At 24.9% G+C, this 11701-nt stretch overlaps 4 protein-coding genes across 5 annotated transcripts; 1 reads left to right on the top strand and 3 right to left on the bottom strand.

Annotated features, from left to right (window-relative positions):
• Nucleotides 1-215: 215 nt before the first annotated feature.
• Nucleotides 216-1677, bottom strand: LOC726550 (CCAAT/enhancer-binding protein gamma). The gene is made up of 4 exons (XM_001122278.4): nt 1539-1677; nt 681-788; nt 448-604; nt 216-361 (listed from the first exon to the last, which is right to left on the bottom strand). The coding sequence occupies exons 2-4, from the start codon at nt 786-788 to the stop codon at nt 258-260; spliced, it is 369 nt and encodes a 122-aa protein (XP_001122278.1). The 5' UTR covers nt 1539-1677; the 3' UTR covers nt 216-257.
• An 89-nt stretch (nt 1678-1766) lies between these two features.
• Nucleotides 1767-4176, bottom strand: LOC552621 (RNA polymerase II-associated factor 1 homolog). Of its 2 annotated transcripts, none has more exons than XM_006567145.3 (8): nt 3989-4176; nt 3835-3927; nt 3424-3748; nt 3188-3331; nt 3005-3108; nt 2708-2924; nt 2388-2637; nt 1767-2305 (listed from the first exon to the last, which is right to left on the bottom strand). In XM_006567145.3, the coding sequence occupies exons 1-8, from the start codon at nt 4060-4062 to the stop codon at nt 1866-1868; spliced, it is 1647 nt and encodes a 548-aa protein (XP_006567208.1). In that variant the 5' UTR covers nt 4063-4176; the 3' UTR covers nt 1767-1865. The 2 variants fall into 2 exon arrangements, with proteins under 2 accessions (XP_006567208.1, XP_624998.3); XM_624995.5 differs by having other exon boundaries at nt 1767-2308; nt 3989-4175.
• Nucleotides 4177-4843: 667 nt separating this feature from the next.
• LOC409559 (probable protein S-acyltransferase 23) lies at nt 4844-7930 on the top strand. Its single transcript, XM_006567146.2, has 9 exons — nt 4844-5139; nt 5425-5672; nt 5774-5888; nt 5982-6107; nt 6229-6674; nt 6754-7003; nt 7074-7246; nt 7328-7493; nt 7569-7930. The coding sequence occupies exons 2-9, from the start codon at nt 5497-5499 to the stop codon at nt 7770-7772; spliced, it is 1656 nt and encodes a 551-aa protein (XP_006567209.1). The 5' UTR covers nt 4844-5139; nt 5425-5496; the 3' UTR covers nt 7773-7930.
• Nucleotides 7931-8447: 517 nt separating this feature from the next.
• LOC412456 (engulfment and cell motility protein 1) lies at nt 8448-11361 on the bottom strand. The gene is made up of 7 exons (XM_395913.7): nt 11046-11361; nt 10653-10946; nt 10126-10554; nt 9621-10037; nt 9115-9552; nt 8721-9027; nt 8448-8630 (listed from the first exon to the last, which is right to left on the bottom strand). The coding sequence occupies exons 1-7, from the start codon at nt 11175-11177 to the stop codon at nt 8467-8469; spliced, it is 2181 nt and encodes a 726-aa protein (XP_395913.3). The 5' UTR covers nt 11178-11361; the 3' UTR covers nt 8448-8466.
• Nucleotides 11362-11701: the final 340 nt, after the last annotated feature.

The following is an 11701-nucleotide window of genomic DNA, read 5'->3' as shown; positions in this document are numbered from 1 at the left end:
ATGCAATGTTAATCTTTTAATGTTTAAATTTTGTACTTTTTTTGATCAGTACTTGAGATTTCAATAATAATGAATTTCACATGCAATGAATTGCATACACTAATATCATGCATCTTAAATTCATTAGAAATTGCATTTTTAAGCAAACATCTTTCCAAGATGTCTGACCTTTTTTAAAAATAGACGAACCAAAGTACATCTTCATCTTAGATCTGATCAATACCACGTTACTTATTTCACGTGGAATTTATTATGATCTATGGTTTAGACACTTCTTTCATTTGTTCCATAGATTTTGTATCTTCAGCCAAAAGAGCATTCAAGTCTATATCTTGAAAATTTACAGAATGTTGACTTGAACCTAAAATATAACAAAATTATAAATAAGTTTAAATATTAAAAGATATAAAAAAATATTATGAACAAATAATTATAATACAAACACACCTGCATGTGCAAGAAAAAGATCTTTCAAAAATCCTAATTCTTTTGTAAGCATTTTAATTTTTTCTTCAAGTAATTCATTCTCTGTTTTTAATTGATTTACACGTTCCAATGTTTGTTGGGTACGTAATTTGCTTTTAACTCTAGAACGTTTTACAGCCTGTAAAAATATTATAGTATGGAACAAATATTTATGATATATTGTTAATGAAATAATTAATTGTATAATAAGTTACTTGATTATTTCTATCTCTACGTCTTCGATAATCTTCATCATCTTCTTCTTCAGAAATTTGTCTTTTCTTTTTATTTCCAGATGTATTTTCTTTGTTTTTTGGCGCCATCTGTAATTATTTTAAAAAAATATATTCAATGTTAGAATTACATTAATAAAAATGAAATATTTAAATATGAAATAAAATAAAATAAAATGAAATATTATCATATTAATTCTAAAAAAAATTTATGATTTTTTTATTTATATTTTATTTTGTTTAGTAAGTTAAAATAAATTAATAAAAATATGTTAAAATTAAAATTACTTTGTTAATTTTAAGTAATAAAAATAAGATATTTTAATATATTTTATCTAATCCATGAAGCAAATAAACAAATTCGGCAATTTAGAACATTATTAAATTAATTTAAAATCCTTTTTTCTCTATTTTTAGAAATTAAATAATATTTTTAAAATTTTATTTTACATATATTGATTATATTATATAAAATTTATTAAAAATTTCTAATATTATCCAAAATTCTACTTGTACTTTAATCTTTTGTTAATATTAAAAACATATTTAGTCTAATTCTAATTTTTTCCAATTGTCATATAATATATTATAAATAAAATACTATTACTTATTCAAATACTTTCTCTTGAATATTTATGTAGTAAACTTAACCAATTGTATATAACATATTATATATATATATAACATATACATATACATATGTATATATGCAAATTAAACAATGCGTCATATAAGCCAATGTTTTTAGAACACATAATAAATTTTAAAGATTTAGAATGCTTTAAAATCTTTTCATATAACAAAAGATGTCACATTTCACATATATTAATTTTAACTTACTTTTATATCTTATGCAAATTTTTATATTCTTAACTTCATATCACCATAAAAACTTAAAAATTGGAACTTTTATTGCTAATAGTCTACCATGTGTGCCACAGTAAAACACATATTGATGATGCAATACTACTAAATGAGACTTGCAAATGATGTACAAGGAAACATGAACTGCACTCTATCGGCATATTTTTGTACTAAATATAATGACTTTGAATGAATATAAACTTCTTTATCGAATATTTTTTATTATTAAAAATTTTTCATTGTATTGTATTTTACATCTGTGACAATCAGTACATATATAATAGTCGAAAGTTTTTTTATTATTTATTCACTCTCAGAACCACTTTCTCCACTGCCACTGCCAGATTCACTAGCACTGCCACTACCAGATTCACTACCACTGGCACTGGCTGATCTTGATCGTGAAGGAGACCTTGACTTGGATCTAGATTTCGAACTTGATGGAGATCCAGATCGAGATTTAACTGGAGATCCAGAATGAGATCTTGAACCTGATTTTGATCGTGACCTTGATTTGGAAGAATTTCTGGACTGAGGAGTACCAGATCTTGACCTCGATTTGCTATGTGATCTAGAAGGTGACCGAGATTCAGAACGTGAACGAGAAGCAGATCTCGATTTTGATCGTGATATAGAACGAGATTTTGATCTAGAACCAGATTTCGAACGAGAACGAGATTTTCTACTAGATGCGCGAGAAGATGCTCTTGACGATGCTCTGGATTCAGCCTCATTTTCAGATACTTCTAAGAAAAAAATAAATTATATTTTAAAAATATGTAAAATATGTATAATTAGTAGAATTTTATATATAATATTGCTGACCTCTTTCTTCTTCTGTTTTTTCAGTTTCTTGTTGAGGTTCTTCCTCTTCTTCTTCCTCCTCCTCTTCTTCTTCATCTTCATCTTCTTCTCCTGGTGGTTCTAGTTGTTTTTCTCTATATCTTTGCATTTTAAATTCATTAGCATTAAGTGGTCGATGTCTTACTATTAACCTCGTGTTATTTGGTTGTTGACCAACTTTTTGTCGACGTTTACTAAGTCGTACTCGCGTTTCCAATTCATTATAATATACCTATAATATAAATATCAGTAAAAATATCTATCTTATTTTATATTATATATTAGTTAAATATAGAACATACTCCATCTTGTCTTATGACAAGAAAATAATTTTCTTCATATCCTTTGGAAGCTTTACTCTTAACATTCCAATTATATTCTCTTGCCATTTTATATTCATATTCTTCGTCATCTGCATAATCAATACCTGCTGTAAAATCTCTCCTACGTTTTTCTAATGTTTCTTCCAAAGGTAAGAAATATGCTACAAATTGTTCTCCACTTTCATCCATAACACCACTAAAATAATATTTATTATAATATATCATATATTATAAATTAAAAAATTATAAATTATGTCTAATAGGTAATAAATTTACCGGATCATAGCTTGTGACATTTCTTCAATTTGAGCTGGTACAGAACGTCCAGTTGGAGCTGGATCTGAATCAAATATGACTTGAGCACAAGGATATTTCCAAAGCTGAAAAAAAAAATAATAAAAAATATAAATAAAAGTATAAAATTAATATATTTATACCATATAAAAATATTTAAAATACCTTAAAATCTGGAAATACTGGTAAAATTTCTACAGGTACTACATTTGGTTTACTATAATGCCTTTCAATTGGCTTTTTATTATCTTCAAATGTTTTTTCTATAGCTTTTATTTGACTTTCACGATCCATATATAATGTTTCTTCCTATATAATCATAAAATAAAATTTTATATATATGCAATAAAAATTTTATATAAAATAAAAAAAATCTATAAAAATATTTAAAAAAAACTTACTTTTAAATTTTTCTTAATACTATAACCAACTTTAGCTTCAACTTTATCCACAGTTTGTGGTTGAAATCTAGTTTGTTCTGTAGAAATATATTCAGTACGTCTGAGCCAAGATACACTTCTGGCATGATGTCTAGATCTTTTTGAATCTTGTGGAGTAAGAACATCTTCTTCTAAAAGTTTTTCATCAGCAGGATCTAATTGAGAATTTACATCTCCAGCATATGTGTCTTTGTTTATAAGATCAATTTCTACACCTAAATCATGTTCTGTCAATACTTCATATTTATAATTACGTTCCAGTGAAGTTGGATTATATTGAATAAATCTATGAATATTATTCAAATATATATATATATTATGCAAAATATTATTAACATTTAAACATATGATCACATTAACATATAATCTTACCGAGTAGATTCAAAAGGATATGTAATAAACTTAGGATCAAATGGTATATCAGGTAATGTATTACAATATTTAACTCTACATATTAATTCAGATCTGAAATAAAAATAATAGAATATTATTATAATAAAAACTATAGGTTATAATTAATTTTTACCTTTTTTCTGCTGGTCTAGCTGTTCGTTTATCCCGTTCAGCTGTATTACCATTAGTTTGAATAGTAGGAGCCATATTAAATTAATATAAAATTTAACAATATTTTAACAATATTTTAATATTTTAATCATTACAACAAAATTAAAGAATATCACACGACCACACTTTGTGTATCAAAAACAATTTATCTCACGCCATCTAGTTATAACTGATGAACATATATGAACATTTAAATTAAAAACAACATTTATTTTCTTTCTTTTAATCTTAAAAGAAAAATTTGTATCATTTAATTATTTATATTTATTATTCAATACTTAACAATATTTATCAAAAAAATATTATTATAAAAATTTAATATTGAAAATGTTTCTTTAAAGCAAGATAAGATAGAGTAAGAATTGAGGATTAGCGCCATTTTTTGAGTACTTTTAAAAAAATATTTTTGGTGTTGACACAGAGATGACGCTGATGATTAATTCATATTCTCTATGCTTCTCCTACTATAATTTGTGTTTCATGCAATATTCTGAAGATGGCATTAATTTCCCAATTTTTATTCTATCTCTGTCCTTTTCCCACTATTTGCTTTCCTTGTTCATATTTGGTCTTGACATATAACACAAATGAGATATGAGATATCAATTAAATTAACTTTCATTATCTCTTTTTTAAAACTATAATGTTATTTTTAATATAAAAGATGCAAATATTGTATTTTTGTTTTACAATGAATTTTTAGAATAAAATCTTGTAATTGTTAAAAACAAAAGAAAAGAGAAAATAAATATTAAATCTATTCTGTATCTTATCTGTGATATTAATTTCGCGCCTTACATTAGTACGCAGGCGTTTATTCACTCATAGTATTGATTTGAATGCGCAAATCATATAGGAATAGTTTCATTTAGAAATGCAGATATTGCTGTTTGTAACATGATTCATTATTTTATTAAGAAAGTATTATTTCAAAATTTATTATATTGAAGGAAAAGGTGTGTAATAAAAAGAAAATTAAAAAATATGGTTGGACCAAATATTTCCTTGTGACTAACCGTTCCGGAAGGTGGGATAACTTCTGTACAGAGCATATCTTTTAGAACACCTTCCGATCACGAGCGTACAAATTCGGAACTCGCAACGCTTTGCAAAGTAAGCTAAAATAGAAATTTTTGTTATATATAAAAATATATATATTATTATGTTAATATTATGAAAATATATAGCTAATCATTTTGTTAGTTAATCTTTATTAAAAGAACTTAATTTCAAAATTTAAACATATTTTATTATTTAAGTATCAAATATTTTAATTTAAATTCAAAAAAATTTTTCAATTTAAATTATGAATTAAAAATATTTGATATTTAAAGAATTCTATTTATAACAAATATTAATATTAATATATAGAATAATCTTAAGTATAATTAATTTTAGGTATATCCTGTGAGCCCTGTAACAGGGCCTGGTGCAGCGAGATCCGTATGGGAATTAAGTCCCGATCCCGACATGGTCGGGCATCTACCCAATACTCCAATTTCTAATACTACTCATCAAAATCATGCATCATCTAAACAATTACGACCGAGAAATGGTCCCGATGATAATATTTATACTGATGAAACAGCTCCAGGTCAAATACCCTCTGATGAAACAAAACAAATTTTCGAACTTCTTAGATCTGGGTACTCATATTATATAATTTTTATAAATATAATTTTTATCATGAAAATATAATAAAATAATATATGGATGAACTCAAAAATAATTAAAATATTTTTTTTAGTGAAATTGGAGTAGTCGATGAATTACTAGAAAAAAATGGTTTAAGTGTATTAAGTGCAAGAGATGAATGGGGATATACTCCTGCTCATTGGGCTGCTCTAGATGGAAATATTGAAGTTAGTTTTTTTTTAATGAAATAATTCTATTGATAAGTTTCTTTTTTATAAATAATAATAATTTATTTATCCATATTTATTATTATATTATAGGTAATGAGATATTTAATAGAACGAAATGGACCAGTAGATCTTTCTTGTCTTGGAACTCAAGGACCAAGACCAATACATTGGGCTTGTCGAAAAGGTCATAGTGCAATAGTTCAATTATTATTAAAGGTAATTTAACTTTAATTAATAATTGATCTTATATATAAAATCATAATTTGTTATCTTTTTTCTATTAATTTTAATAAATAAATTAATAATAAAAATATAAATTATTTTTATTTATTTTTAGGCAGGAGTTGCTGTTAATGCAGCAGATTTTAAAGGTTTAACACCTCTCATGACTGCTTGTATGTTTGGAAAATTTGCAACAGCAGCATTTTTGTTAGGATCTGGAGCATTAGGACATTTAACAGATATAAATGGAGATACTGCTCTTCATTGGGCTGCATACAAAGGTCATGCAGAATTAATAAGATTACTTATGTATAGTGGGGTAGATTTACAAAAACCAGATTATTTTGGATCTACTCCACTTCATTTAGCATGTCTTTCTAGAAATGTTAGTTGTGTTAAAATATTATGTGAAAAAAGTAAGATTGAACTAGAACCTCGTGACAAAAATGGCAAAACACCATTACAGTTGGCAAAAAGTCATAGACATTCTGAGATTGTAAGAATATTGCAGGCTGAACAGAAACGACGAGCTAGATGGATTCCACCTATTAATGAACTTTGGTTCATATTTTGTCTTTTGTAAAAAATATTTTATAAAATATCTTATCAATTAAAAATTTATATCTTTCTCTTTTTTAAGGGCATTATTGTTTGGTGGAGCTGGAAACAGTAAAGGACCTATATTATTATTTATGATATCTGTTCTTTTATGGGGATATCCAATGTATTTATTAAAATGTATACCATTAACATGGAATCTTTTACGCGGTAGTCATTATTGTTTTATCTATTGGAATATTGTTATGTGGATTTCATGGATTGTAGCAAACAGAAGAGATCCTGGATATGTACCACAAAATAGTGAAACCTATTATAGAGCAATTAAACAAGTATTTTATAATTTCATATCTTGCTAAAAAAATATTGCATATCATTTTATGAAACAATTTTTATTTTCAGATTCCATATTTTGATAAATGGAAAAAAAGGAATGTAGTATTATCTCGTTTATGCCACAGTTGTAGATGTTTTAGACCTTTAAGAGCTAAGCATTGCAGAATTTGTAATAGATGTGTTACATATTTTGATCATCACTGTCCATTTATATATAATTGTGTAGGTTTAAGAAACAGGTAAATTTTAACAATTTATATTTAATTATAAATATAATTCAATATTTTTTAATTATAGTTATTAATAAATTATTATTTCAGAATGTGGTTCTTTCTTTTTGTTATGTGTGTAGCAATAAACTGTTCATTTACTATTTATTTTGCTTGTTACTGTATGGCAATTGAAGGAATCCAATTATTATATGTATTAGGTGTATTAGAAGCACTAGTATTCTGTGGACTTGGATGGATTTTGACTTGTACTTCAGTAAATATAAAAATTTGTTCTGCTGTAATATGTTAAATTTAATTAACTTTTTATAATAATCTTTTTAATCTACAGGTTTTGCATGCATGTATGAATTTAACTACAAATGAAATGTTTAATTACAAACGATATTCATATTTAAGGGACAAAAAAGGAAGATATTTAAACCCTTTTAGCAGAGGTCCTGTTCTTAATTTTATCGAATTTTTTTTATGCCCTCCAAATCACCAAGCAAATGACCCTCAAAATTATCAAATACTTTCAGAAGATATCATGTAAAAAATAATATAAATTGTAATTAGTATTTTTTAATAACATTATATCTTTAAGAAAAAAAATATTAATAATTAAGCACTTAATATTATATCACATATAATCTTCATTTTTAATATTATAACTTTTTATTTATATTAAATAAAACACGATTTAACAAATAACTTATTTTTAAGAATTTATTCTATTTAAAACATTTCTATTACAATTACAATAATATTATTAAAAAAATTACTAGTAAAATCATACATAATTTTAATTTTTTGATTCTTCTTATTATTATTATTAAATAAAAAAAAGTATTATCAATTTATCAATATATCAGAAATATGATAATAATATCAGTAATATATATTATTGATACGTCAATAATTATAAATTGATATATATGCAAATTATATTAGAAATTATATAAAATATATCTTTGGTAAAATATAATATAATTTTTTATAGTATAATTTAATTAAAATATCAATATTTTTTAATTCATATAATTAAAAATTAAAAAGTTATGTATATAATTAAAAATATCATAATATTATTAAAAAAATTATTTATATAAAAATTATTATTATAAAAATTGTAAGTTATTTATTGTAAAATTTAGTTTTCGCTTTAATAAACACGTGTCTAAATATTATCTTATTAATATATCTTATATCAAATGACTATAACAATTAATAAATACAAAACAAAATTCTTATTTTAATTCATAACAAAAATCATAATTTGGTGGAGGATCAGGAACAGCAGGTGGATCTTGAGGAATATCAATCCCTTCTGTATCTAAAAGTCTCAATTTGATATCCATGGACAATAAAGTCTCAAGATCATTTTCCGCTTCTTTACTAGTCATTCTATTACCTGTAAAGATGAGATATAATTTTTTAAATTTAATTTTAAATGAAAAAAAGATAATTCAAGTCATGAATAACACTATTTTTATTACAATACCAAGCAAAGCATTAATGCCATCAGTCCAATAATCAAAAACTTGTTCATCCGGAGCTACAAAATCTAAACTTGAAACTTCTACAGAATCTAAAATTAAAGAAAATGCTAATTGATGTGTAGTTTTCCGTCTTTGTAAATCTTTCATATGAGGACAATCTCTGCCAGTCAGTAAAGCACGAATTTCAACAACAGCTAATTTTGTAGGAAGTTCATCAATTGTTGGTACTGATTTTTCATCACAATCACCATAATGAAATACTTTGTGATTTGGTGAAAGTCGAACATACCAAAACTTATCCTTAATTCTCTATTTACATACAAATATATTTATTATAAACATATAATTCTGAAAATTATCTGATTTAATTATATTATTTTATTAAATAACAAATACCTGTCCTCTAGCACTATATTTCATAAATCTAGTGCCTTCTACTAAAAATCCTAAGCGTTGTTGTTGAATTAATTCTAAAATTTCAGGTGTAATTTGTTCTCTAAGTTCAACTATTGGTCTTGCATGACTTTCCCATTCTTCTCTACTCGTCCTTTCTTGTTGCCATAAATTAGTAATAGTTGAATATGTTAATTGTTGTAATTTATTTTTGAATTTATCCAATCCTGTAGGTTTACATTGAAGAGCTCTAGTAATTTGTTCTCTTACAACAGAAAATACTTTTATGAAATCCTCAGTAGTAGCCCTCATTTCTTTCCAAGTCTTATTTAAGAGAACTATGCACACACAATAAAATTCCTCAAATGGATGATCGTGTGTAAAAAACATAGGGTGATATGATTGTCCTTGTTCACTAGGTGCTTCTCCAATACGTAAAACCTAATTAAATTCAATAGAAACTTTTAATTATTTGCTATCTATGTTTTAAATTTTATATATTCACTTACTTCACAAAGTAATTTAACAAGTTCCACACTTGTTCTACCAAAAGGACATTCATGTTCATCTGCTCTGCAAGAATTTTCTAAAACAACTTTAGTATAACCTTCAGTATGATTACGTGCAAAATAAACCATACAATCTAGAGCAAGCATGCCAGGAGGAGTTTCAGTAAAATCAAGAGCAGGATTAATATCATATTTAAAACCTAATTTTTTATAGTCTTTAGCAAAAAGACCTTGTTTTCTAGCAATAACATCTCCGCCTATAGCTCCTTCAGTATCAAAAGCAATTCTTCGAAGTTCTTTTATTTTATCATGTGCATCTTGATCCTGTGGATCCATTTTTGTTATCATACGTTGTTCTAACAAACTTAACATAAGTGTTTGTAATACATAAAGTTGATGTGCCATTTCTGCACCAACCTATATTAAAATTTATTTTAGTGATAAATTTATAATAATGATTAAATATAATATAATATAAGTAAATAAAAGATTCAATATTTCATACCTGACCAGTAGATTGTATAATATTTGTTAAAAACACATTTCTAATTTGCTTAGACTGCAGAGTTGCAGCAACAGCTTTACGTTTAGATAAATCTGCCTTAAGAAATAAGGCATTTATTAAAGCTATAGCATTTTGTTGTATTTGCGGACGTGCACTTTGTAAATGCATCACTAAATTGGGAAAAGTCACTTCTTTTTCGACTTGTCCATATTTTCCTGAGGAATTTAATACTATATTTTCAAGAATACTAAGTGAAGCTTCAATAATATTGGTATCTTGAGTTACAGCTTGATTATTCACATAGCTTGCTACTTTATTAATAAAAGGTGTTTCTAGTATATCCCATGAAACAATTCCATGATCCATTAGTTCAACAAATGATTGAAGTGAATATGCAAGAGCATTTCCCTTATATTTTTCACCTTCTACCTATAAAAAGATAACTCTCTTATTTATATAAATTATAATCAAATGTAAACAATATAATTAAATGATACAATATAACAAAATAAAAAAATGATAAATACTTGCGATATAATCAAAGCTAATCCTTGCTTATTAATGAATTCTAATGCAAATGTCATATCTGTGCTAAGAGTGCTTAATTTTTGCAAAGCAACAGTTTTTTCTTCCATACTTCCATTATTAAGTTTTGTTAAGATATCACAAGCTGTTTTAGAAGGTGAAAATTCTAATCTTAAAATACTACCATTTTTTACTTCATTACGATTTTTTTCTGTAATATAATTTTGATTATTACTTTCTGAAAATTGTAATGAATATGATTCAGGATCAGAAAGTCCCCATCCATTACACAATTCCTAATAAGAAATAAATATTTGTATTATTTTCGTTTCATAAATTATTATTATTAATTTAAAAAAAATCAATATAATATTATATATAAAATGAACAAATACTTGAATAATCCCAGTAAGTGGATGTTTTTGATTAAATTCAATAAGTTGTGGTACTTGTTCTGTCATTTCAACAGCAATTTTCACGATATTTGAATCTTTTTGGACCGGCATTTTTATTGTTTGTGTGTACATTAAGTAATCAAAAATAATTTTTAATTATTGTCATAAAATTGAAAAATACGATATACATGCGTTCGAAATTATCTTAAGAAATACAAATTTGACGTATCTCTTAACACTGTGACGGCCATCATGCTAAAAAACAAGGAAACTAACGGTTCGCCCCACCATTATTAATAAGATATATTAGATGTAATTATATTAGTGATTAGATATTCAGATTAAATGTATAGATTATTAATTACTAAATTTTAAATAAATCTAAATTTTATATATTTTATCAACCTCAAAATTTCATAATTCTATACACATATATACGCACGCGCATATACACAACACGATTTTTTTTAATGATAGGTATTTCAATAAATTTTAACATTAATTTAAAAATTTTATAATTTTTTTATTTTTCTATATGCGTTATTTATATTATATGATTTTACAAAAAATTTTTTTTTACATTTTTTTGTTTAAATACAATAATAACAATAATAATAATATTCAACATGCAAATTACATATAAATTATAAAGAAAT

Source organism: Apis mellifera, linkage group LG4, assembly GCF_003254395.2.
Source record: "Apis mellifera strain DH4 linkage group LG4, Amel_HAv3.1, whole genome shotgun sequence".
NCBI lineage: Eukaryota > Metazoa > Arthropoda > Insecta > Hymenoptera > Apidae > Apis > Apis mellifera.
Note: the sequence above shows the minus strand (reverse complement) of the source record. Positions and strands in the feature narration are given on the sequence as shown.

Excerpts from the sequence above, each read along its gene's own strand:
- LOC726550 (XM_001122278.4), bottom strand. The coding sequence starts at position 788 with ATGGCGCCAAAAAACAAAGAAAATACATCTGGAAATAAAAAGAAAAGA. Across the intron at positions 605-680 it reads GTAGAGATAGAAATAATCAA|GCTGTAAAACGTTCTAGAGT; the intron begins GTAACTTATTAT and ends ATATTTTTACAG. Across the intron at positions 362-447 it reads TCTTTTTCTTGCACATGCAG|GTTCAAGTCAACATTCTGTA; the intron begins GTGTGTTTGTAT and ends GTTATATTTTAG.
- LOC552621 (XM_624995.5), bottom strand. The coding sequence starts at position 4,062 with ATGGCTCCTACTATTCAAACTAATGGTAATACAGCTGAACGGGATAAA. Across the intron at positions 3,928-3,988 it reads GCTAGACCAGCAGAAAAAAG|ATCTGAATTAATATGTAGAG; the intron begins GTAAAAATTAAT and ends TTTTTATTTCAG. Across the intron at positions 3,749-3,834 it reads TATCCTTTTGAATCTACTCG|ATTTATTCAATATAATCCAA; the intron begins GTAAGATTATAT and ends TAATATTCATAG.
- LOC409559 (XM_006567146.2), top strand. The coding sequence starts at position 5,497 with ATGGTCGGGCATCTACCCAATACTCCAATTTCTAATACTACTCATCAA. Across the intron at positions 5,673-5,773 it reads TTCGAACTTCTTAGATCTGG|TGAAATTGGAGTAGTCGATG; the intron begins GTACTCATATTA and ends TATTTTTTTTAG. Across the intron at positions 7,247-7,327 it reads TGTGTAGGTTTAAGAAACAG|AATGTGGTTCTTTCTTTTTG; the intron begins GTAAATTTTAAC and ends TTATTATTTCAG.
- LOC412456 (XM_395913.7), bottom strand. The coding sequence starts at position 11,177 with ATGTACACACAAACAATAAAAATGCCGGTCCAAAAAGATTCAAATATC. Across the intron at positions 10,038-10,125 it reads TTATACAATCTACTGGTCAG|GTTGGTGCAGAAATGGCACA; the intron begins GTATGAAATATT and ends ATTTTAATATAG. Across the intron at positions 9,553-9,620 it reads TTGTTAAATTACTTTGTGAA|GTTTTACGTATTGGAGAAGC; the intron begins GTAAGTGAATAT and ends GAATTTAATTAG.